The sequence below is a fragment of the Dromiciops gliroides genome, chromosome 5 (genome assembly GCF_019393635.1).
Source record: "Dromiciops gliroides isolate mDroGli1 chromosome 5, mDroGli1.pri, whole genome shotgun sequence".
Classification (NCBI taxonomy): domain Eukaryota; kingdom Metazoa; phylum Chordata; class Mammalia; order Microbiotheria; family Microbiotheriidae; genus Dromiciops; species Dromiciops gliroides.
In genome coordinates, this window is record NC_057865.1 from 383,596 (window position 1) to 409,564 (window position 25,969).

At 46.1% G+C, this 25,969-nt stretch overlaps 1 protein-coding gene across 7 annotated transcripts in view; it reads right to left on the bottom strand.

The window, feature by feature from the left end:
• SGCE (sarcoglycan epsilon) overlaps positions 1-25,969 on the bottom strand; it is a 53,366-nt gene that overhangs the window by 5,711 nt on the left and 21,686 nt on the right. For 5 of the 7 annotated variants that reach the window (XM_043968909.1, XM_043968903.1, XM_043968908.1 and 2 more), the window contains 7 exons: positions 25,518-25,675; positions 21,645-21,717; positions 12,752-12,950; positions 10,156-10,318; positions 6,751-6,962; positions 5,970-5,996; positions 5,090-5,278 (listed from right to left, as the gene is read on the bottom strand). In XM_043968909.1, coding sequence (XP_043824844.1) covers positions 5,090-5,278; positions 5,970-5,996; positions 6,751-6,962; positions 10,156-10,318; positions 12,752-12,950; positions 21,645-21,717; positions 25,518-25,675 — 1,021 coding nt within the window. The remainder of the gene's footprint in view (positions 1-5,089; positions 5,279-5,969; positions 5,997-6,750; positions 6,963-10,155; positions 10,319-12,751; positions 12,951-21,644; positions 21,718-25,517; positions 25,676-25,969) is intronic. The other 2 variants (XM_043968904.1, XM_043968906.1) reach the window with 1 other exon arrangement.

Below are 25,969 nucleotides of genomic sequence, written 5' to 3' on the forward strand. Positions count from 1 at the left end.
GGGTTCTGGAGCTAGATCACAGATGGGGCTAAAAGGGTCATCGCAAATCTTTTTCATGGCAGAACTGATCCAGAGACTGAGGTACGGTCTTTCATGCAGTGAGCCCAAGGCCTGTCCAAACCCCTCTCCCCTCTGCCCCCAACCATTTACAATATTGAGTCCTGGAACTGTGGGAGGAAGGAAACAAGCATTTATTGAGCCCTTGCTGTATACCAGGCACTTTGCTAAGCACTGGGATACAAATACCAGCAAGGCATCATACAAATGCCTTCAAGGAGCTTACACTCCAATGAAGAAAAGGAAGGGGGGAGAGGGGGGGATTTGAACTATGTTTTCCTAGCAGGCAAGCAAAACCATCAGGTTCTGAAGCCAAGTCTTCCAGAGGACAGCAACTAGATTAGAATGGAGCTAGGGAAACCAAGACACGATAAAGCAAATCCAAATGAATAAAAAAATAGAAGGCAATGTGAAATATCTTCTGGGAAAAACTGCTGACCTGGAAAATAGGTCCAGGAGAGATAATCTGGAAATTATTGATCTACCTGAAAACCATGATCAAGGAAAGAGCCTAGACATCATCTTCCATGATGTTCTTAGGGAAAATTGCCCTGAAATTCTAGAAGCATTGAAATTGAAAGAATCCACCGATCACCTCCAGAAAGAGATCCCAAAAGGAAAACTCCTAGGAATATTATAGCCAAAGTCCAGAGCTCTCAGGTCAAGGAGAAAATATGGCAAGCTGCCAAAAGGAAAGAATTCCAGTACTGTGGAGCCCCAGTCAGGATAACACAAGATCTAGCAGTTTCTACATTAAAGGATCAGAGGGCATGGAATAGGGTATTGCAGAGGGCAAAGGAAGTGGGATTACAAGCAAGAATCACCTACCCAGAAAAACTGATTATAATCGTTCAGAGGAAAAAAATGGGACTTTAATGAAAAAGAGGACTTTCAGAATGAAGCTAGGGAACCTAAGAGGTAAAGGTAAGGGAGGAGAGCATTTCCAGCCTGGGTCACAGCCTATGAAAATGCATGGAGATGAGAGATGACAAATCATACACAGGAAGGAGCTTAGTTTGGCTGGAATACAGAGTATCTAAGAGCTGGAACTATGAAATTCGTTTATAAAAATAGGTTGACTTGACACTTACTAGCTGTGTGACCTTGGGCAAGTCACTTAACCCTCACTGCCCCCCCCCAAAAGCATGACAGTGAGGATTCCAGTCTGACAACTTGAATTGGACAATGCTTTCTCCATGAGTCCCATCACGAATCCTACCCCCATTGTTCTTCTGGAGTGGCTGCCAGTCCTCTCCCCTAAAGCCCTGGGGCATCCTGAGGGGTTCACGTGTTAAGCAGGGAGGGCGAAGGGAGTAGAAGAGGCCCGACTCAGCTCACTTCTTACATGGTGTTTAGGTCCAAATGTCACTGAACTACCAGAGGAGCCTGGGGTGCCAAAAGCCATTCCTCACTTCCTGGGGCATCAGTCTGGGCTGGCTGCAAAATCCGGCCTGGATTCTAACTCTCAGCTCTCCTCCTGTGGTGCTGTTGGTAGTCACCCCAGTCCCCCAGAAGGGAATTAGCCTGAGTTGGGACCTTTTAAAGATGCTGACAATGCAGCCAATGGAAAAAGGCTCCTCTTAACCCCTGGTTGGGCAGCTAGGAGTTGCCATAGTGCATAGAGCCTGGAGTCAGGAAAACTCCTCTTCCTGAATTCAAATCTGGCCTCAGACACTTACTAGCTGAGTGACCCTGGGGAAGTCACCTAACCCTGTTCATCTCAGTTTCTTCATCTGTAAAATGAGCTGAAGAAGGAAATGGCAAACTACTCCAGTATCTCTGCCAAGAAAACCCCAAATGGGGTCATGAAGAGTGGGACACAAATGAAATGACTGAACTACAAACTCCCCCACCCCCACCCAGGATGAGCATTCATGATCCAATAATCACAATTCTCCAAGAGGCAGCTCCTTAGTCTCCTTTGTGTGGAGACACCATTTTAGAAAGATAATAAGGTTAGAGTGTGCACCACTCCCTCATTACAAAGTCACAAATTGAATTGATTAAAAAAAAAAACAAACTGGAAATACAACATTTTAAAATCTAGAAAACTTGGAATTTGGTTGAGATTTAAGACCTAAGGAAACACAAAGACAAGTTTAAAAAGTTGTGTTTCTTTTCTCTGACTTATGAAAGTGCCAAACAAATCAGCTACCAATGGCAAGCCTGAACCCAAAGAACCCAAATCCATCTAAGCTCTTCCTTTGTACTGGCTCCTTCACTGGTGCCCACAAAACAAACACCCATATGTTATCCAAATACTACCCCAGTGTGAGGCAGGTTGTGCTGTGAGTCAGCAGCCATCTATATAGGGTCTTCAAAGTTAGACTCCTGTATTTGGACACTGAAAAGAATCAATGAATGATTCCTGCCCAAAGAGGTAAGCATGTCCAGCACTGCCTCCTGCTCTTGGCACCAGCCAGCATGTGCTCGCCAGAATTAGTGCAGCATGGCCAGGCAGGGGAATCTGTTGCTACCACATCATAAGAGTATCCCTGAGTGAGACAGTCATTTGAGGATAACTTCCCTCAGTGCTCTTCCTCACTACTGTCTTCACTCCCTTACAGCTGGTCCTCAGTTCTCAGTACTTGTGCCTGCTCATTGCCTGGTTTCTTTAGCAGGAGCCACATTGGCCAGAACCCACCATTATCAAGACCAAGGCTTCTTACACTTTTTCCACTTATAATGCCTTTTCACCCCAGAGACTTTTATGGGACCCCAGGTATATAGGTATGTAAACTAGGTATACAGAACCTTTTACTGTTGCCAAAGTTTTCATGACCCCCACATCCAGTTACATGGCCTCATATGGGGTTACAACCCACAGTTTAGGAAATTTTCATCTAGGCCAAGGAGGGACCCGTTCATTCTCCCTTCTATCCCAGGTGACCCTTTTGTGATTGAATGTCCTGGTAAAGATTCCTGGGGCTGAGTGTTTGGGAGGGGAAAGGGGCTGAGCCAAGAAAAAGATGCTAAATAAGAATGCTTATGACTCCTGGTCCCTCATCCCTGAATTGGAAGGCTCTGCAGTGGCCATTTAGCCAAAAAGGGACCACTGTATGACTCAGGGAGGGGGTGGGGACTATGCCTCATTCATTAGGAGAGCAAGAATCCAATCTGCCCTGATGGGAGGTTCAAAGTTTGAGATGGTGAGCAAGATTCATACTAAATAAAAACCATCATAGCAGGGGTTTGTGGTATGACCATGGGCAAGTCTTCCACCTCGCAGGTATCAAATCCTGAACTTTTTACCCCACAGATGGGCAGTCTGTCATACCTTGGCACCCAGCCAATGTACTCCTTTCTTTTAAACAAAGGAATACTTACAACATACAAACATACTGCCCCCCCGCAGGCGGGAGGCCCAATCCACCCCCCCCCAACACACACTTTGCCCCATCTCAAGTTCTGAGGAGGTAAAGGGGAGAAGGTTCATAGCTTAGCTCTGTTTCTTTAGAACACAGTCCTTGTTCCAAGTACCATGGACCCTTGCTTCTCAAGGCCTCTCCACTGGGCTGGCTGAGCCACCCTGCTGAAATCTGCTGAAATCTGCTGAAATCTTGGCTCCAAGATCACTACGGCTCAAAGTCCTGGGGTTGGCCTGTAGGGAACAAGTTGGCCCTAGGGGAGGGATGGATGGTGCAGGATTGAGTGGAGAGAAGCTAGAGGAGATGTGAGTGCCAGTCCCCACTCTGCCACCAGCCAGTTTTATGACCTGGGACAAGTACCAGACTCTTGGTTTGCCAACATAAAAATTAGGAAATTGAACTAGTCTCAAAAATCTCAACCCTCAAACACAATGCTGCCATTTCCAGTGATTCAGGGGCTCCCTAATGTATCTTTGCCTTAAGTGCGGCATCCCGGAAGTTCTTCCTTCATTTGATGCCAAATCCTTGGTCAAAAACATTTGCATTTGCAACATTGTTTCTATGGGAAAATACAATTCATTTCAAGACACTGTTTCCAGGACTCCTGTATAGCAAAGTGAGGGCAGCCCCTGCCTACAGGAATGTCTGTGTGCCATCTTGTGCCTAAGGGAGGAAACCTCCCCCAGCCCAGCTACACCATCTGTGACTGAGGAAGAAATTCACATTAAACAAGACATTTTCAGTCCCAGGGAGTTTGGAGGCTCAAATCAGCTAGCAGAGATTTTTACAAATCTTACAAACTGATGAATATGGAAACATTGAGCTGCCTGGCTGCTGTCATAAATAGTCTTAGATGCAGTGGTCCAGTGACCAAGGTCAGCCTGGCCAAAAACCCTGCTCCTGCCCAAGGGTGCAAGCCCAAGAACGCTGCTACACCTTGACAGCTGTGAGGAGCCAGGGTGGTTGGAATGCTGCCCTCTCCCCAACCCAGGTTTGGGTGAAGTCTGAGGCCTGCTTCTCCAGGAAATGGGGCAGATGCAAGAAGGAAGAAAATCATGGCCAAGCAGAAGAACTTTGGCTCTTGCCAAGAGAGGAGAGGCAGCAGGACCTAGACAGGAAAAGAGGATGAACAAGGAAATGCTTTCTGGCCAGGGCTGGTGGAGGCATAAGTAGGCTTGGGCAGAAGGTGGGCATAGAGAAGAAGAACAGCATCCCTAAGCAGACACCGCCGAGGCCAACACGCAGGCCTGGCGGAAAATACTCCCTGAAATTTAAGTCAGGAGGGAAAATTAATTGAGCCACAAACAGGGGCTCAAAGAATGTCCTCCACAGAGTCCACAGCCTTCAAGTTCCCAAACGCATGGCCACCCAGGCCCTTCAGGGCCCCCAGCTTAGGTCTGCAGACCGAATTCTGGGCACATATGGCCAACCTCACACCAGCTTCCCATCAAGGCAGAGCAGCCAGGGTCTTGAACATCACCAAAGCCTAGGATGAGGCATTCTCTCTTCTGAAGAGCTTCGTCCTGCACTGGGGTCCTTTGGGCACCTGCCCTACCCCTAGACCTTGCCAAACCTTAAGTCTTTCCCTGGCTGCCAGGTGGGTCTGAGGAAGGCCCGATGTTCCAGCTGCAGACACTACTCAGAGCCCTTACAGAGGTACTTACGGTTGGGCCTGCATCAGCGGCATGCTGGTGTTGTCATAGCTGTCCGTGTGCAGTGGGGGGACGATCTCCCCAGTGACCGGGTGGAACACAGGCAGTGTGGACAACGGCCAAGCAATTTCTCTGTTCTTGGACATGTCGCGCAGCTCCTTTGTGGACTTCTGAATAGCGCTGTGATGGACCAGTTGGATGCTAGGTCAGAAGGAGTAAACAAGAGTCGGTAAGAGTCATCAGCACCTCCAGACAGCAATGTCTGAAAAGCTATGGGGAAAAAGTTCTCCCAAAATAAAAACCCAGATTCTTGCATTTCAGGCTTGCTAGACTCTACCTCTGAAATAGGAAACTCATTTAGCATATGATTGTATGTGGTTGGAAGGAATTTAAAATAACTACTTGACTAATCTTGAAATCAAGGGCCATTTCATTAAACTAAACTGTGTGGAGTGTTGTGTCGGAAATTAACTCCTTGCCAGGGATGCGCATCCTACAGCTCAGTTGGAATTCTCACCCTCTCTCCCATTTTTACAGAGACCCTTCCTTCCTGGGGGCATCACCAGGATGTGCAGAATGTCCTTTTGTGGGGAGGCTCTGGCCGTAGATTGGGGGAGCGTTTTGCATCAGGAGACTTGTGCTCTTTGCTCTTTATAAAATTTTTGTGCATTAGTATCTGACGTGTCTGTTCTAAGTTTAATTAGCTACACATACATTTATGTGCCCTGTTTCTATGGATTTCCTGTCCCTCCAAAGTTTGTCTACTTAAAAAGCAGCTGTCTCATGGGACCAGATCAATGGAACAAGAGCCTGACACACGGATGAAGCGTGAAGGGCTACGGAGAGATGGAAAGTCAATGGGAATGAAAACAGCAGGAAAGAAGACACTTACTCTGGGGTGTACATGTTTCTCTTTTCCCTAGAAACAAAACAAAATGTATGAATTAAATCATAGCATTGATATTTGCAACATCAGAACTACGTGCTGATGGTGGTTGAGTGGGAGGTGGAGATGCTGCAGGGCTCGGCCAGGCCCTGGATGAGCGCGCACAGAGAGAGCCCAGATGGATGAGAGACGCACACAGAGAAACAACAACAACAAAACCAAAACAAGGAAGTGGGCGATGGGATGAAACTGGGTGACATGGAGCATGGAGGGACGGGACGCTGCTGCTCGATGGCTCCCTTCCTTACTTACTCCAACCGGACTGCCCCTGACTGGCACTGGGCTATGAGCTGGGCTTTCGGAGGCTCTGCACACTCCATTGTTCCAATGGCCAAGAATTCCAAGGCTATTCCAACTCTAACTTCTGGTCAGACTGAGGCCCCTGCTCAGGGTTCACCACATCAGCAGAGGCCCAAGCAGAGGGTAGGGGCTTTGGCCCCTCTCCCGAGGGAGTCATTCTAACCAAAGTCAGAGTTGGAACCTTCTTGGGACCTAGCTAGCACTGGAGGGGCTGCCTGGTCCCTACAGACTCAGCATAATGCAATTGGACCTCCTATATCCATTGAGGTGCAAGTGAATTTAAGACATGTTTAAGAGGCAAAGCTGGTTTCCACTGGTTTATTGAGAATTTTCTGGCCTACAGAAGCTCCTTTTTGGTGTGAGCTGGTGTGTTGTGAGCTGAGGAGACGCACCCATTCATTCGGTAGTAGAGTGCTAAAGTACTCACACGCCTTCGCGGCGGCAGCACATGATGTAGGCGAGAACGAGAAAGAGCACCAGCGCTACCGCCGAGGGCACTGCCAGCGTGATGAGGAAGTCCGAGTAGTAGTCTCTGCTCTTCAGTGAGTCTGGAGGGGGCCTGTACTCCCCACCGTCGGGCAGAATCCCCTCTCCACAAACCACCTCCTGGTAGGGGGACACTTGTTTTGTTTTGTCAACCTGACACAAGAGAGAAATTGGCAACAAAAATTAACCACCAATAGCCGCCACATAAGCTGCCAGAGCCAATGGTGGCTCGATTCTATAGAGTGATTTGCATGTTATCTCATTGGACTCTTACAGCAACCCCATTTAACAGATGGAAAAATGAAGGCCCAGAGGGAAAGTGACTTGGCCAGGGTCACACAGCTAGTTAAGTGTCTGACTCTAAGTTCAGGGCTCCATGCACTGGGCCACCTGGTCACCACCAGCTTCCAATCATCCAGAAACATCAAAGAAAGCAACCAGGAATCCCATGAAAAGAGCCCTGTCCTACTTGTAGCAAGACCCTGAATTCTTAGTGACCCTAGAATGACAAAAAGAGAAGTGTCCACTGATGCCATGGCCATCGGTGGACCAGTAGCCCCCCACTACACACACACACACACACACACACACACACACACACACACACACACACATATGCCCATGCACATGCACTGAGGACCGTGGGATCCTCGACCCACAGCTGGAAGGACTAGAGAAGGGCCCAATGTGAACTCACCTGGGGTTCCAAAGCTAGGCAGAGCCTGCATCTGAGACATCCTGAGTCCTAACAAAGCACCTCTCCACTACAGCTCTGAGCATGGGTAGAAAGCCCAGCTGAGGTTCTCACCTTGAACTAAAAGGGCTCTCCAGCCACTCCTCATTCCCCCATGATGCACCTGGAGCCAAATACTGCCACTGACCATGGGCCATCCAAAAGACAGAGAGAAGGAAAAGAAATTTCCAAATGAGAGAATTTGTTCCTGAATCCTGAGGGGACCAGGCTGCTGCACACACAACACACACCTCCTGAGCATCTAACAGCTAATAGCCCATTTTTAGTTTTTCCATAAGAAACTACGGTTCTAAGTTGTGGTATATGAATGTAATGGAATACTAATGTGCTGTAAGAAATGATGAGCAGGTGGACTGCAGAGAAACCTGGATGAGCAGAACCAAGAGAACATTGTACACAGTATCAACAACATTGTGTGTTGATCAACTGTAATAGACTTGATTCTTAGCTATACAATGGTCCAAGATAGTTCCAAAGGACTCATGATGGAAAATGCTCTCCACATCCAGAAAAAAAATATCTATGGAATCTAGATGCAGATTGAACCATACTATCTCTAATTTTTGTTTGCTTTTCTTTTTTGAGGTTTTTCCTTTTTGCTCTGATTCTTCTTGCACAGCATGACTAATGCAGAAATATGTTTAATGTGATTGTACATATATAACCCATACTGGATTGCTTGCTGTCTTGGGGAGGAGGGAGGGAGGGGAAAAATTGAAACTAGAAATCTTATAAAAACAAATGTTGCAAACTATCTCTACATGTAACTGGAAAATAATAAAACACTTTCATGGAAAAAAAAGAAACTATGATTCTGTTGTCCCAAGAAATGTTTTCTATTGTAGCTGATACTGGCATAGCCCTGAGAGGCTGGGAATACAGTGTCTGGTGACAAATGAGGAAACTGAGGTTCAGAGTGGTGACCTTCCTTGCCCAAGAAAATCTAAGGGAGAATTTGAACCCAGATTTCCTTGACACCCCCCACCCCCCATGACTGCCTCTCTGGGCATCCTAGTTGGAGAATTTCAACTCAGAAAGAATTGGGGGTATTGAGTTTGAGAGGTTTTGCATCAGACCTGACAGGATGAAAACAATGATGAGCCCCCACATTCATCACCCATCTGAACAGGGGGGTGGGTGCTGGAATCAGAAGGAGTGGGGGAAAGGAGGTTGCCGGTGGGCTCACAGCAATGGGGAGAGAGCCCAGGACAGATCGTGCCAAAAGGAATCATGGGGTCAGAAGCTCACTGCGCACCTCAATGTAAAGCCAGCCCACTCTGAGAGACACGAGCAACGACTGTCCCCAAGGCATCAGCACCTCCACTGAGAACCAGGAGGGTCAGTCACCTTTTGTCCCAAGCTGCCAAGACACATTCAGGTACCAGAAGCCATTTCAATACAAGATTTCCAGGGCTGGCTCCTCCTTGTCTCAGTATCTCTAGTACCTGGCACAATGTTGGGTACTTGGCAGGTGCTCAATAAATGTTTGTGGGAAGGATGACCAAAAGCTCTGCCCAGAACATGCGCCTGTCCTTAGATGTCTGTTCCCTGCTCTCTAGCCTCCTTCCCCAAAGCAGAAGGGAAGTTCCTTAGGAACAGGGATGGCTCAGCTCACACCTTTGTACTCCCAGCACCTGGCATGGTGCCTTGCACACAGTAGGAGCCTCATAAATGTTTGTTGAACCTTACCCTAAATTAACAGCATAGGGCTATGGATCTGGAGCTGAAAAGACCGCCAAGTCACTGGGATCATTCACAGTTGAAGGCAGAGAAGCTCTCCAAGGGGAAGGTTGTCCAAGCTCAAAGAACTTGCAGGAAATGGGGAGTCTCCGGACTGTGAGTCAAGGCCCAGCCCATGGGAAGCATCCCACTTGGAACCTCCCCTCCCAAGGCATTCTCTGTAGGAAAGCCTGGGCCTGGCTGTCCAGGGGGCTTAGCTGCCCGAACAGCCTCAGTGGTCAGGACAGAGGACGGCGGCAGTGGGCAGCAGCTGGCGCTCTCTTTCAGCAGAGGGGAGGGCTCTGCGCCCAGTCTCTAAGATGAGAGGATGAGAACCCCACCTTCTCCAGGAAGTTGTTCCGGTTCCCCCTTAGTCCGAGTGCCTTCCCTTAGCTGCTTATCTCCAATTTGGCCTGATTTTTTTCTTGCTTCTGTGTAATGGCTTCTTGTCTCCCCAAGGACTGAACTCCTTCAGGGCAGGGCACGTCTTTTGCCCTTCTTTGGGTCCCCAGCACTTAGCACGGTGCCTGGCATATAGTGGATGTCTAATACATGTTAACTGACTGACAGAATTAGCTTGAGAAGAGACAAATTTCCAATCAAACAACATGCATTTATCAGGGAACTACTATGCCCAGCAGAAATGGCTCAGTCTCTGCTCTCAAGGGCTGTAGAGTCTATGGGAGGGGGGCAGGGTCAGCCTGCAGACAGGTAACTACATAGGAGATCTAGAAAACAGCCAAAGATGTGGGCAGCAGTACCAGATGGAGCCCTTACAGGAGGGGGAATGGTGGCCACATTACAGCTGCTGCATCTAGCTACACACTGGCCTGCAGTGAGCCCCCAGCTCTTTGTAGTGGGGAAGACACTTACCAGAGAGATTTTGCACCAATCAATATAAAACTGAGAGCGAAATTTTTTATCACATGTTATAAGAGGTTCCATTTCTTGGCTGCACCGCAGCTGGTTCTGCGGATTCTCCACCTCCCGTAAACATGATGAAAAGGGGACATCTGCACCAACCATCACATAGACCCTGAAGAGAGAGAGAAACAGATTTAGAATGTTGGCCTGCCCTCAACAGCAACTGGAATTAGGGCAGAGCAAATCAGTCTCCAAAGCAGGCTTTCTCCTGAAATGAATGAGGGACAACCCACTCAGTCCCTCAGTGGCACATCCTGGCTAGTGGTGGGGACTCAGGAGGGCATTTTCCCTGAGATATCATTACTGCTTCTTGGGGGAGGGAAGGAGAGAGAAAGAAGGAAAGGGAGAGAGAGACTGTGTATCTGTGTGTGTGTGAGAGAGAGAGACACACACACAGAGACAGAGACACAGAGAGAGAATATAGCTGATCATGGTGAACATGGGTATAATGGTGAACGTGGGTATAGAGACTGCCAGGCACCCAAGAGACTCTGATGACCACAACTATACACTGGTTTTGGCTCAAGTTTCTTAGCAATTAAAGCCAAGAGGAAAAGATCCTGGACTCAACAATGTTCATTTGGTGCAAAAGAAGGCACCTGATGCAGCCTGCAGAAATAAGCAACAATCGTCCTTGGCCAGTAGGCACTGAGGAAGAGTAGACGTCGTCCCTGAAAGCACTTTGGGAGAAGGTGTGGCCATGTGGCTCCAGCGGTGCCTGTGGCTCCTGCCTGCAGCTCAGCAGAGGGCGCTCTAGGGAGCATTGAGCCATAGGCTTCCCTCTCTCCCCCCCCCCATTTCCTTCCCTGAGCCCCCACTATCTTGCCCTACTAGACGGATACTGTGCTATTTCTCCCTCTGTATCACCAGCTTCTAGTGCTGAGCCTGGCACACAGTGAGTGCTTGTTGAATGGAACCCCAAGTTCTATGAGCAGAGACTTTGGTACCTGGGAAGATGCTCAAGCTGCTCATCAAGGGAAAGCTTGGTGAGCGTCTAGAGAAGGTGACAGGGAGCACGAGGAACCAGCCTGGCTTCCTTCAGAACAGATGGGGCTGGACTAATGGAATTCCATTTTCTGAAGAGATTCCTGAACTAGGAATGAGGGGGATGTTAGGGATAGTTCTCTTCAGTTTGGGCACAGTTTTTGATAAAGAATCTCATGCTATTCTTGTAGAGAAGATGGAGAGAGGTGGATGAAATGGTAAGGCCAAGGGATGTTGGATGGCTAGACCCAAAGTGGGCTTGTTACTGGTCCAAGGTCTCCAGTGGAGGACCCCAGGCATGGGGGCTGTTTTACAAGGTTACCAACAAGTTGGATAAAAACATAAACGCTCATTGAGTGCGCAGTGAGGAGGGACAGCAAACATGCTGGATGAGAGAGGCAATGTCCAAGAGACCACGGTTAGAGAGCAGGAAGTTAACCTAATAAGATGAACTTCAAAAGGGAGAAATGCAAAGCTGTGAACTTGGATTCAAAAAACCAGGCCCCTTCACAAGCAGATGATGCGGAAGGCTTAAGAGGCAGCTGGTGTTCTAAAAAATAGATCTTGGGATCTCAGCGGAGTACAAATTCAATGTGCACCAGCAAGGCGAGAGCAGGAATCAGAGGAGGGCACAGTTTCACTCTCCTCTGCTCTCACGGGACATCATCAGCAGTCCTGTGTGCAAGAAGCCAGGACAGAGCAGCCTGCTTAGTGAAGGGCTGGATAAACTTCCTGTCAACGGGAGCTGCCCCAAAGTGGAACAGGCTGACTCAGCTGGCTCCCCTCAGCAGAGGATGGACAACTGATCCTGCATGCTCCTTCGTCCCTTCCTTCTGTCCCCAACCCTCACACACACTGACATCAGTCGATTAAAGACTGGAGAAGGGGAGTTTGGATAATCTGACAATACAGACAGCAGACACATCCAGGAGCTGCCATCTCCAGTGGGGGATGTTTGACATGCTTGAAGCACACATAACATATGCTATTGGTTGAGGGAGGGGAACCAAGTTTCCGTTTGGCAATGGACACAGAACTGGTCAAATCACACATGGAAAGGACAGAGTTTCTGTTCTAGAGTTTGCAATGACATGCTCCAGGGGTCTGAGCTCGGTCTTGTACCCTTTAGCACTTTTTTCAATGACCCAGATAGAAACATAGGTGGTGAGTTCATCACATGTCCAGAGGGTGAGACAGCTAACCCACTGACAGGCAGATAAAGGCTCCGGAGAGCTCATGACAGGCCAGATCTCATCTGTTTGTAAATGACATATGACCCTAGCAAGTGTAGCACTCTCCCTGCCAGCATCGGGGCTTAGCGGTTCTGAGGAGAAGCCAAGTCAAGAGAAACAGCTGTGGGTTCCACAGATACCAGGATTGGAGAGAAAAGACACCTTGTTCTCTATCACTCCCTTCTCAGCATGGAAAACTGCTCACATTCTGAGGTCTCAAAGAAGATTCTTTGACCTTACTGAAGAGGATTCTGGAAAAGATCTTTTATTTAGAATAGATCTGCTAAGAAGTAAGCACAGCAGCATGACAAGGTGAGGCCTTTGCTTACCCTTCCTTCATATCATCAATCGGGAGGGGGACACGCCCTCCACGGTCCAGGGCTGATGTGATGTTAATGGCGTTCAGACGTTCTGGCTGCCAGACATTCTTTACTGCCCCGAGAAAATCACCCAGAACCTCACTTGCCAGCATCTCTTCCACATTCATATTTTTTATGAAGAATTCTGCTTGATAGGGTAACGGGAAATCTAGTTGTTGATGAGAAAAATATATATATTTGATTTAAGAATTTCCAGAAACCCAATGAACAACACCAAGAGCAGGAGCACTGTTGTCATGGAAACAGGATCCCAGCTCAAACCGACTTGGTGGCTTACATGGGAAAAGACGCAGTTACTGCATGATGGTCCCTCTGCCCATGGAGGGAGGGAGTCATGCTCTACCCCTTGTACCACCACCGGCATGTCAATTATCTCTCCCCTCCTCCCCCCACCCATCTGCAAAGGGGATGAGCAGGACATCTCTACCTTCATCCAAAGTATCTAAGACAAAAGTGCTAGAAAGCACAGGGCCACGCCCAGATTTCTGGGGTACGCTGGACAGCTCCTTCCAAGCTGACATGGAAATATTAGCAACTCAGAAATAGGTTTAATGTGACTGTACATATATAACCTATATCAGATTGCTTTCTTGGGGAGGGGGGAAGGAAGGGAGGGTGGGTGGAAGAACAATTTGGAAGTAAAAATCTTAGGAAAACAAATGTTGAAAACTATCTTTGCATGTAAATGGAAAACAACAAAATATTTTCATGATTTTTTAAAAAAATAAATATTAACAGCTACCCTTTGGATCCAGTCATTCAACTACTTCTGAACACACTTAATTGCACTGCCTCCTAATTCAGTTCTCATAATCATAAGATTAGCATGAGATACTCTGTCAAATGGCAACATTCCCTTCAGTAATCCTGGTGAATAAGACCTAACTAGAGTGTGGGGCATGAAGTCAGGAAGACTCATCTTTCAGACACTTACTGTGTCTGTGACCCTGGGCAAGTCATTTGACCCTGTTTGCCTCAGTTTCCTAATCTGGAAAATGAGCTGGAGGGTAAAATGCCAAAGCATTTCAGGATCTCTGCCAAGAAAACCCTGCATGGGGTCACAAAGAATCAGACACAACTGAAATGACTGAATGATACTCAAAGAAAAAGGGAACTGAGGTTGGTCTAGTGTGTCCTGTTCTTGGTGAAGCTATGATGGCTGGATGTTTAGTAGCTGTCCCTTTGATGATCCACTTTAGGATTTTGTCAGAGATGGAAGTCAGCCTCCCTGGCCTAGGAGGGGATGGCTCCTTCTTCATCCTCCGTCTTTAGGGCCTCTCCTGTGAGATCACTGTGGCTCAGTCCCCACACCTGTCAGCTCTTTCAGACCCAAGGACAAAACTGACTTGGATCATGAGGGTGGACCTGGCCCAGGGAAGCCAAGTACTCCTACTGTCACCTGACTCATCTAGGGATCAAGGTCCTTCCCAAGATTCATTTCCAAGATCATTCATCTCATCAGAAAAAGCAGAAACAAAGTTGGGTGGGAGCCCATGTCTTCCCAGATTGCTTCTCCTTCCCCCAACCTCCTCTTGGTTCACCTCACCATCGCTCCCTGGCCTCAGCTCAGTTGGAGCATTAGCCCATTTGCCTCCACTCCGATTATACAGACACATCATCATGCCTGTAAAGAGCATTTGACTGGTTCCTGTTTGTCAATTGTCAAACACTCAGGAACTTCGGGGACAGTGGCTCCAGAACACACCTGATGCTTCACAGGAGCACCACAGGATGCCTCACGACTTCCATAGGGCCGTTTCCCAGGTGGCCTTGCTCCCTGTCCACTCCCTCTGGCTTTAACCAAGGTCAGCTCCTGGGAGCTCAAATGGGGCGGGGTGGGGGGGTGGGGTCCTTTAGATTTGTAGAAGCTTTTTCTGACCTGAACAGGAACATCTTCCCCACAAGGTTCAGTTACTCAAAGTACTATCCTGCCACTAGGACATTTCACAAACATCCCTGTGTTGTTTATGCCACCTGCTTGCAATCCATTGACAAAGGTCTGCATTGTTTTTTATTTAACTCAGTGTATTATATAACATCATTAGATGCACATGGAAAGTGCTAGATTGGGGTTCAAATCCAGGCTCTGTCACTCCCTTCCTGTGTGGCCTCTGGAAAGTCATGAAACCTCTCTAGGCCTCTGTTTCCTCCTCTGTAAAATGAGAAAGACGGACTAACCACCCAGATCCTTCTGGCTCTGAGTCTATGGTCCTGGGAGTCTAGGACTCATTGGTAAAAATCACATCTTTGTGTCATTCTCAGACTGACACTCTACCTTGGGTTGCTGCACTCATACTAGTCTCCATTTTCTTTTCTTCCACTTTGAAAACCCTTGCTAACACTCCCAAGCCCCTGCTTTGTTCATGGAAAATTACTGAGCGATGGGAAAAGCAGACTCTGCTGGAAAGGAGGGCTTGGGGGCCGATACACGGAGCTCCTGGCTCACTGTTGCCATGGCCACCGCCTCTCATCCAGTCGTTCTGATCAGTATTCATTCAGAGCCGAGAAGGGGCCTCAGAGAAAAGCAGAGGAAAATTACAAGTAGGGAAAGACAAGAAGACAGGCTGGTCACGCGGCAAGGAGCTGCAGAGGAGGAGGAGATGTCCGCCATCCCAGCAGGTGGGAGGGGGGCGGGCAGAAGTAATGGACCCTCCGAGGGGGCACTACAGCAAACCCTTTCATTTACCTTCTAAGAAAATGGCCCTTCTCATAAATCTTAAAATTCACTTTCATGTCCATCCAGATAAAAATTCAGCCCTTCAGACAAAATCCTGCTCCGTGTAGTCAGGCCTTCTTCCAGGATGCAGGGACTGAGCATCCCCAGGGGCCGTCCATCAGCCCCTTTATCTGCAGCTTTCCTAATACCAACTGACCCCATGGCATGCTGGCAAGCCCAGAGCAGAGGGGCTGCCACCAGGAGCCCACTATCAAGGAATCCCCGGGGCTTAGCACAGTGCCCAGCACATAGTCAGTGCTTAATAAATGCTTGTTTACTGCTTCACTAACTCTGACTGACTGGTGAAGCTGATTTGGATCTAGGATCATTGTAATCACCAAGACCTCATGAGAATTCAAGGGAGGCTCTATGGTCTCACCCAGGCTGCCCTGAGAAGCAGCCCCACTTCTGGAGGTTAGCTCCCATCAGAAGTGCATGTCCAGGAAAGCACTCAGCCCTGCTGTGGGCTCTGCTCCTCTGAGACAGGCAAAGGCAGCTTGAGAACACCCCTCCACCTTGGCCCACAAGACAAACAGGGCAACCCCATTATGAACAAGGTTCACATAAGGTAAGCTTGGACCCTGCCGATTAGGTCCCAGACCAATGGGATTTCCCATCGCTTCTGACTTTGCAAAACAAATCATGTCTACATTGACAGTGCAAAGGTGGGCTTTGGTCCATCTCAGATCAAAGGTGCTTGATTCAAAATGGCAGAAGTAGAATTTAGGAAGAGTCTGTGAAGCCCACAGAGGGAGGCGGCCACATCATAGAAGGGAAGTGGTTCTGCTCATCCCATATTGTCCCTCCTTAGCACCTTCATAAAGACCCTTATCATTGTTCCAGAGATGGAAATTATTTCCAACTACAAAATTTTCAAGAATAATATTATATCTTTAGCTACCTGAGGCCTCAGGAAAACAAACAATTAGTCTGATGCCAAAAGAGGGACAAGAAAAACTGGCCCTCTCATTCCAATGCTGCGTTATTGTCCTTGATTTTTACAAACCCCCACCTTTAAAAAAGACGTCTGACCCCTCGGAAAGTCAGTCAGCTTCTGAGTACACACACCCATTCAAAGAGACGGCTTTCTCAGAGATTTACGGTGCCCTGAGACACTGGGACTGTTTCGTGTATTTATTTTGTTACATTCTGAATTCTGAGTTGTCTCCCACCCTCCCTCCTCACCCCTCCACTGCAGAAGCCTAATACTTGACACAGATGGATGTGTGGGACTGCACCTCAGACTTCCATAGGTCAGTTACCTCCCTGGAGCACCTTCCCTCATGGGTCCTTTGTAGCTGAGCTGAATGATCATATTGCTGAGAATAGCTGAGTCATTCACAGATAACTCTTTAAACAATATTGCAGTTACTGCATACAGCATTGACTGCTTCATGCACCTTTTCCTGTTTTCTTAAAATCAACAAGCTCATCTAGTACAATAGTCTCTATCACAATCACATACCGCAACTTGTTTAGCCATTTTAGAACATATAGGGTCTTCTCCTTTTCCCCTGCTCACCTTGGGAAACAGACCTAATAGTGGAATTACTGGATCAAAGGGTATAGGCAGCGGTATAACTTTGGGCATGCTTCCAGATTGCTCTCCAAAATGGTTGGATCAGTTCACAATTCCACCAACAATGAAGGAGTATCCCAATTTTTCCATATCCCCTCTAGCATTTTCATTTCCCCTTCGATCATTTTAGCCAGTCTGATAGGTGTAAAATGGTACCTTAAAGATGTTGTAATTTGCATTTCTTTAATCAACTAATAATGACTTAGAGCATTTTTCATATCACTATAGATAACTTTGATTTCTTCCCTTTAACCATTTATCAATTGGAAAATGACTCATATTCCTATAAATTTGACTCCGTTCTCCTTATATTAGAGATATGAGGCCTTTATGCAAGAAACTAGCCATAACCCCCCCCCCAATTTCGTGCTTTCCTTTTAATCATATTTTTATTTCTGTTAATTGGTTTTATTTGAGCAAAACCTTTTTAATTTAAGCAAGATTATCCATTTTGTGTCCCATGATGCCCTCTACTTCTTGTGTAATCACAAATTCTTCTCCTGTCCACAAATCTGATATGTTCCATGTTATTCTCATCTCCTTGTCATATCTCCCTTTAGGTCTAGGTCCTATATCCATTTTGACCTTATTTGGGTAAATGGTATAAGATATTCATCTATACCTAGTTTCTGCCAAACTGCTTTCCAGTTTTTCCCAGCACTTTTTTTTATCAGATAGTGATCTCTTATTCCTAGGGTTTAGATTTTTATCTTACCAAACACCAGGTTATTATAATCATTTACTACTGTGTGTTGTATGTCTGCTTTGTTCCACTGATTCACTGTTCTATTTCTCAGTCAGTATCAGAAAGTTCTGATCATTATTGCCTTATCATACAGTTTTTTTTTTCTTTTTTTTCTTTGTTTTTTTTTTTTTTTTTTTTTTTGCAGGGCAATGGGGGTTAAGTGACTTGCCCAGGGTCACATAGCTAGTAAGTGTCAAGTGTCTAAGGCCGGATTTGAACCCGGGTACTCCTGAACCAAGGCCGGTGCTTTATTATCATACAGTTTAAGAACTGCTACCACTAAACTTCCTATCTTGATGGTGTGTTTTTTTCCCACTAATTCCTTTGTATTCTTGACTCTTCATTCTTCCAAATGAATTTATTTTTTCTAGCTCGACAAAATATTTTTTGGCCATTTAACTAGGATGGTGTTGAATTAAGTAGATTAGTTTATGTAGAATTGTCATTTTTATTATATTGGCTCTGTCCACCTATGAATAATTTATCTATCTCCGACTATTTAAATCTGACTTTATTTGTATAGAAAGTGTTTTATAATTATGTTTGTAAGGTTCCTGGGTTTGTCTTGGTAAGCAGACTCCCAGGTTTTTGTTGTTTTTTTTTCCTTCGTTCCCAGAAAGGACCGTAACATCAGGGTGGTGTCTGACTTGCACTGAATTGGATTTGAGTGAGGAAGGGCTATGCAAGGTTACTAACCTCACTCTCTCCTCTAGAGTTATCTGGGTCCAGTGGCATGATATATATCGGGATGACTGGAGATGGCCCCGGATGTTTAAGGCAGTTGGGGTTAAGTGACTTGCCCAGGTTCATACAGCTAGTGTCTGAGGTGAGATTTGAACTCAGGTTCTCTTGACTCCAGGACCAGCATTCTATCAACTGTGCCACCTAGCTGTCCACTTCCAGATATTTTATATTGTTTATTGTTATTTTAAATGAAATGTCTCTCACTGTCTCTACTTGCCAGGCTTTGTTGGTTATATAGAGAAGTGTTAGTAATTTATTTGGGTTTCTATAGCTTTCATATATCTTTTATATACACTTTGTTAAGATTATTGTTTTGACTCGCTCTTTAGTTGAATCTCCAGGATTTTCCAAGTATATCATCATCTTGTCTGCAAAAAGAGATCATTTAATTATGTCATCGCCCATTCTGATTCCTTCAATTGCTTATTCTTCTCTCGCTGCTATTGCTCACACTTCTAGGGTAATAGCCAATAATACTGGTGATAATCGGGATCCTTGTTTCACTCCTGCTCTTATGGGAGAGGCTTCTATTTTATCCCATTACAGATATTGCCTGCTCATAGTTTGAGGTAGATGCTTCTTATCATTTTAAGGAGATATCCATTTATACCTCTGCTTTCAAGCCTTTTTAATAGAAATGAGGGTTATGTTTTGTCAAAACTGTTTTCTGCATCTATTGAGATAATGATATGGTCTTCGTAACTTTTGTTATTGATATAATCAATCACGTTAATAGTTTTCATTATGTTATACCATCCCTGAATTCCTGGTAGAAGTCACACTTGGTCACAATGTATAATCTTTGTGATAGGTCTCCTTGCCAGGAAAAGCTTTCTTTAAGCTTTTTGCATGAATATTGATTAGTGAAATTAGTCTGTCATTTTCTTTTTTTGTTTTTGTTCTTCCAGGTTAAAGCATCACCACCATATTTGTTTCATAAAAGGAGTTTGGCAGAATTCCTTCTCTGCCAATTTTTATTTTAAATAATTTTTATTTAATATTGGAATTAGATGATTTTTAAAAGTTTGGTAGAAATCACTTGTAAATTCATCTGGTCTTGATGCTTTTTTTCATAGGGAGCTCATTTATGGCCTGTTCAATTTCTTTTTCTAGAATAGGTTTATTTCAATATTCTATTTCCTCTTCTGTTAATCTGGGTAGTTGATATTTTTATAAGTATTCTTTTTTACTTAGTTTGTTAAATTTATTGCCAATTTGGCAAAATAACTCCTAATAATCACTTTCATTTCATCTTTATTAGTAGTGTATTCACTCTTTTTATTTTGGATACTAGTTATTTGGCTTTCTTCTTCCTTTTTAAAAAATCATATTAATCAATGGTTTATCTGTTTTATTGGGTTTTCTTCATAAAACCAGTTCCTAGTTTTATTTATTAATTCAATGGTTTTCTTACATTCAATTTTATCAATCTTACTTTTAATGTTCAGAATTTCCAGTTAATTGGGGATTTTTAATTTGTTCTTTTTCTAGTTCTTTTAATTGCCCAATTCATTGATCTGTTCTTTCTCTATTTTATAGGTGGGGCAGCTAGGTGGCACAATAGATAGAGCACTGGCCCTGGAGTTGGAGAAACCTGAGTTTTAATCTGACCTCAGACACTAGCTGTGTGACCCTGAGCAACTCACTTAACCCCAACTGCCTGAAACATCCAGGGCCATCTCCAGTTGTACTGATGATGTATCTTGCCACTAGACCCCGATGGCTCTGGAGGAGAGAGTGTGGCTGGTGACTTTGCACAGCCTTTCCTCACTTAAATCCAATTCATTGCTAGTCATGACATCTGTCATGGTCCTCTTTGAGAATGAAAGACAAACAACAACAACTTTATTGATGAACGCGTTTAAAGATATAAATTTGTTTCTGATGACCACTTTTGCCACATTCCATAAGTTTTGGTATAATGTCCCATTATGATCATTCTCTTTAATAAAATTGTTTTGTGGTTTGTTCTTTGACTCACTGTTTAAGATTGGGTTATTTAGTTTCCAATTAATTTTTAAGCTGTGCTTCCATGGTCATTTATTAAATGTAATTTTATTGCATTATGATCTGGAAAGGGTACATTTAATATTTCAGCTTTTCTGCACTTGATCATAAGCTTTTAATTGCCTAGCATATGGTCAATTGTTGTAAAGGTGCCGTGTACCATTGAGGAAAGGGTATATTCCTTTCAGTTCCCATACAGTTCTCTCCAAGTGTCTAAGATATCCAGCTTATCTAAGATTCGATTCATTTCCCTGACTTCTTTCTTATTTAGTTTTGAGAAGAGAAAGCTGAAGTCCCCCATTATTGCAGTGTTGCTATCTATTTCCACCTGTAATTAATTCATTTACCTTTTCCTTTAAAAGTTTAGATGCTGGGGCAGCTAGGTGGTGTGGTAGATAGAGCACCGACCTTGGAGTCAGGAGGACCTGAGTTCAAGTCCAGCCTCAGACACTTAACACTTACTAGCTGTGTGATCCTGGGCAAGTCACTTAACCCGAATTGCCTCACCAAAAAAAAAAAAAAAAGTTTAGATGCTATAGCATTTGGTGTTAGTACTGATCTTACTTCATTATCTATGGTACCTTTTAACATAATGTGGTTTCCCTGTTTATCTCTTTTAATTAAATCTATTTTGGCTCTAACTTTGTCTGAGAAGTTACTGTTTTTTAAGTCAACAATCCCCTATCAGGATTAATCTAGGATGCCGGCAAATACATTTTCAAAAGGACCCATAGGACCTGAAGCCCCCTCCTTGTCCAGGGAAGCAAACAGGCCCAGAGAGTGGAACTGACTTGTCCAGTTACCTGGGTACTTGAGAGGAAGTAGTATTTAAAAATCGGGGGAGGAAGGGCTTCCATCTGGATTCTGGGTTAAAGCCACAGGAAGCCCGTGGAGCCCCCTCAGTTTGCAGAGCAGGAATAGAATGTTTCAGGACATTTTCAACAGCAGTTCTTCGTCTTGTTGAGTGCTGACTCTACTCTGGCCAAGCCCACACTCAGCGGGGCTCCTGAGCCCTTACCAGGCCCCAAAGCCCCCTTTCTTTCACACGTACCTTCTGCTGACATGATGTTGATGAACAAGTTGTGCCTCGCTGTCTCAAAGGTGCGCCTGTTGTAAGCCGTTATCTGGAACGAGGAAAAGAGGGGGAGCTGTGAACCAGTCCAGTTATCTGAAAATAGGACAGTAACACAGAGAAGACACCATTCTGCTGACGTTTGTCATTCGCCCACAGACAGGCCTTCCGTAGCCTATCAGAATGAGCCAGTAAGACAAGAATGAACTAACCTGGTTTAATAAAGCAGAGACCACTCATCCCCCCCGCCCTACACGTTAGGATCTCTGCCTTCCCCAGGCCTGAGTTTTTCCTCCTGTCCAATGCCCGACCCAACTTGCTGCCCATCACTACTGTCTGCCCTGACACTACAGAGCGACACACAATCTTGGTAGCATCACTATCCAACCACAGGTTGAAATCTCGGCATTAGACATGCTTTGTCCACTTGGCCTTTCCTATGAGGACTGTCAGGCCAAACTTGAGAAGCGATTACAGCTCACTCTCAGGCGGCTCTGCACTGTCCTGGGAACTGAGGCAAACAGCCTCAAGCAGAGGTTGTTCCTCTCCATGCCTTGGGGAATCTCTGCTCTGCATCTCCTCCATCCCCCAGGGGTGACCACCTTTGGTGAACAAGGGATGCTGATGATCAGAGAGTCATCCAAAAAGGCCTTTCAATGAATCACAAACGGTTTTTCTGCAAGGGTGGGAGATGCTTCCCTGGGAAAGAGCCTCAGAGGTGCCGCTCTGTCCCATTGAATCCAGTGCTTGAGTGTAACCAAGAAGAAGCCCAAGGGAACTTGCAGTTGATTCCAAAATGGTAAAGATGCAGCCCGTTGCTAACGCTTCACTGAGTGCCCGCTTGTCTCTTCCGAGACACTCATCCAGGATGCCCTTGAGTCACGTGTAAATGGTGGCATCTAGGTGGGAGGGCAGGCAGAAGGGCTTTCTCAGTTGTCCTTTGGGGTCTAAATAGGATTCAAGACATATGTCCACACCGTTGGCATTTCCCCCTCCATTCTATCCTAGCTTTCCTACCAATCTCTCGGCACTCTCTCTGCTGGGCCGTCTCCGACACACACCTTCTCCATGTAGACATGGCCCCATCTGGCAACTCTGGGGCATGATGTTTAGGACGCCTCCCCCACCCCAGCACATTCTGGATGGGGATGGGCGAGGGTCCGAGTGGGCAAGGCCCAGATCTTTCCCATTTTTCTTTGGATTGTCCTCTTCCTTCTAGCTTCATCCTTGAATGCCCAACTTTTAATAACATCAAAGTAAATGACTGTTGGCTCTCTTGCCTGACTTTGTTCTTTCTACTCTGTGAAACAATGCCACCATGAATTTTTATCAGACAGGACCAATGACTTTGTATGTCAAGCTCAAGGCAAAACTCCTGGTACAGCTGAACCAGATAAAAATGTAACTGAAGGGGGGACAGCTAGGTGGCGCAGTGGATAGAGCACCAGCCCTGGATTCAGGAGGTCCTGAGTTCAAATCCAACCTCAGACACTTGACACTTACTAGCTGGGCAAGTCACTTAACCCTCATTGCCTAACAAAAATAAAAAAGCATAGGGGAAATGCAATTGGAAAATGTGTAACAAACAAGTAAGTGCCTCAATGCTGCCCCAAAGGGTTTGTGCAACCTCTCTGGCCAGTTCCCCTGCTCAAAGCTGCCCTGCCTGCCTCTGGCCTCCTTTCTCCTTGCAGATAGCAGAGGACCGAGGGGCTCTGGGCATCTTCTGGGCTGCTGTTGGCAGTGACACCTGTATGCAGTTGTGATCGTTGCTGCTGATGCCCACTTGCTGAGCACTCATTCAGACAGTGTAGGACTGAGTTATTTCAACTGTCCCCCATTTCCAATCTCATTATTGTCCTTTTATCTGACTTTTTAATTCTGTCCTTTGCCCTGACAAACGCCAGTCTGACTGGGGGATCGCTTCCATGCCAATAACCAGGATCTGTTTCACTTTGGGGTTATTTGGTGTTTGGGGGGCTTGGTGCCTCCCAAGTCACTTCTCAAAGAAAACATTCCCAACACAGAATTAGAAAGCTTCTGCTGGCACTCTGACTCTTCGTCCTCTCTCCTTCCTCTTCCCAAAGCCTGCCTTTGCACATAGTTCTCTCCATCTCCGTGGTCAGGGGGCAGTGTGGTGTGCTGGTCAGAGCCTCTGGGGTCAGGGGACCTGGGACAAAGCTGAACCCATATGATTGCTAGCTCTGTGACCTCGAGCAAGTTAATAAGGGTTTCTAGGGTTACGTTTGTTTGCTTGGAAGCTTCCTAAACCAATGAATTAACAGGAAGAACTGAGGATCACTCCAAGGTGCATGTGTGCACATACATGTGTAACATCTGTGTATGTGTGTGCAAATGTGTGTGCGTGTATATGTGCCTATGTGTCTGTTTGTGTGTGTGCATGTGTGTCTATTTGTATATGTGTATGCCTATGTGTCTGTTTGTATGTGTGTGTATGTGTGTGTCTATTTGTATATGTGTGTGCAAATGTGTATGTCTGTGCATGTGTATGTGCCTATGTATCTATTTGTAAGTGTGTGTGCCTGTGCCTAGGTGTCTGTTTGTGTGTGTGTGCATGTGTGTGTCTATTTGTATATGTGTGTGCATGTGCCTGTGTCTGTGTCTGTGTGTCTGTTTGCTGGAGACCCCACCCCAGCATGGCCCCTGACCCCACAGGGGCCATGCAAAATTCTGTAGAGCAGCTGAAGATGGGGAAGGGGGTGATTGGGTGACAGGGGGGGGCTGAATAGCATAGCAGAGGGACCCAGCCCTCTCCCCTCCCTGGCTACCCAGTGCTTGCTAAAGCATCTCTTTCTCGTCCTGGGCCTCCTTCATTGGCTGGTCTGGATGGGAGGGGCAGAGCAGTGTGCACTGCAGCAAGCTGCTGACTGGCTCTGCTGTCTCCAAGATGCTTGGCTACTTAGATAACTACCATAGCAACATTCAGAGTGAACTGGCCAATCCCGTGAGTCAGTCTTGCACCCTGTGATGGAGGGAAGAATCCCAGCTATATGCGTGATGGCGGCTCAAGGCATGGAGATGAGAGGGAGCTCATATTTTTGGTTCAGTTGGACATATTTCAGGCTCTGTCATGAGAGTTCTTTGGGAACCTGCTCACTCCACGAATGGGCAATCACGGTGACATCAGGTGGTGATACAAAGTAAACATCTCCTCAGGGCCTTAATTGATTGACTAATTAATTACACGACAGCCTACTGCTCTCTGTAATATTAGAAAGTCGGGGCAGGAGCCAGATAGGTGTGGGCAGAGCCTCCCCAGCTGCCAGGCAGGTAAAGGACTTTGCAAGGGTGAAGGCAACACAGAAATATTGGTACCCACAACGTCACGGGGTTCCCCATGGACTCTGTTTCCAAGGAACTTCCACGTTAAGGTGGGAGAGAGAGAAGCCTGGCCCAACAAAGACCAAATAGGCTGCACTGAGACAAGGAGAAGCCCTAGTCATGAGCTGGGGAGCCAAGATGCCTTTCCCCAAGGGAGATTACAAAAGGCTTCCTGGGGCTGAAAGCTCTGAGGACTCTGAGGGAAGGTGGGGATGGCAGCAAAGCCTTTAAATGCAAGGAGGTATAAGGCACAGACATCATGATGACTCTTCTTTCTTCAAATATTTCATAATAATTCAAGCTTTGGGCTCACTTGGCCTGGCCTTTCCCCTGGTTGTGGAAATCAGTGAGATTTTCCTGCAACTATCTAAAACTGCCATCAAAAGACACTGCAGACAGAAATACAGATGGTATATTTCCACAAAGCCTTCCTGGACGACGTCTCACTAAAAATGGGGAGAAGCACAAAGACTCCTAATCTGGCCCCGCTGTGGTGCGGCAGGCTGAACGTACCTCAATGATAGTTGGCTTTCCCACATTTTCTGCCGTCGGTGAACCGTACAGCACTCCGTCGCTATACGGTGTCCTCTGAATGTAGCGGAGCCATCCAGGGCGGTCTGGGTAGCCCATCAAGTTTGTATTAAATGTAATGGGGTCATTACTTATCTCACCTGGGTAAGAAACAGGTTATTATGAAAACATGCAAGATAACCATTGCCCCAATCACACGACTGCATTTACAAAAACATTTCCACCTTTCTTACTTTTAGGAAAATGTCAAACATGCTGAGATAAGAAGGCTAAGAGCCCTCCCAGATGCCAGAAATATCTGGAAGGTAAAGACCCACTGGAAGGCTGTGACCTGCTGAGAGGCAGAAGACCCCTTCCCCAGAAGCCTCCCCTCAGAAGCCCCTTGTCCTCTGCTTGTGAAAGGGAGAGAAAGGCAACAGGTACAAGCCTCACGA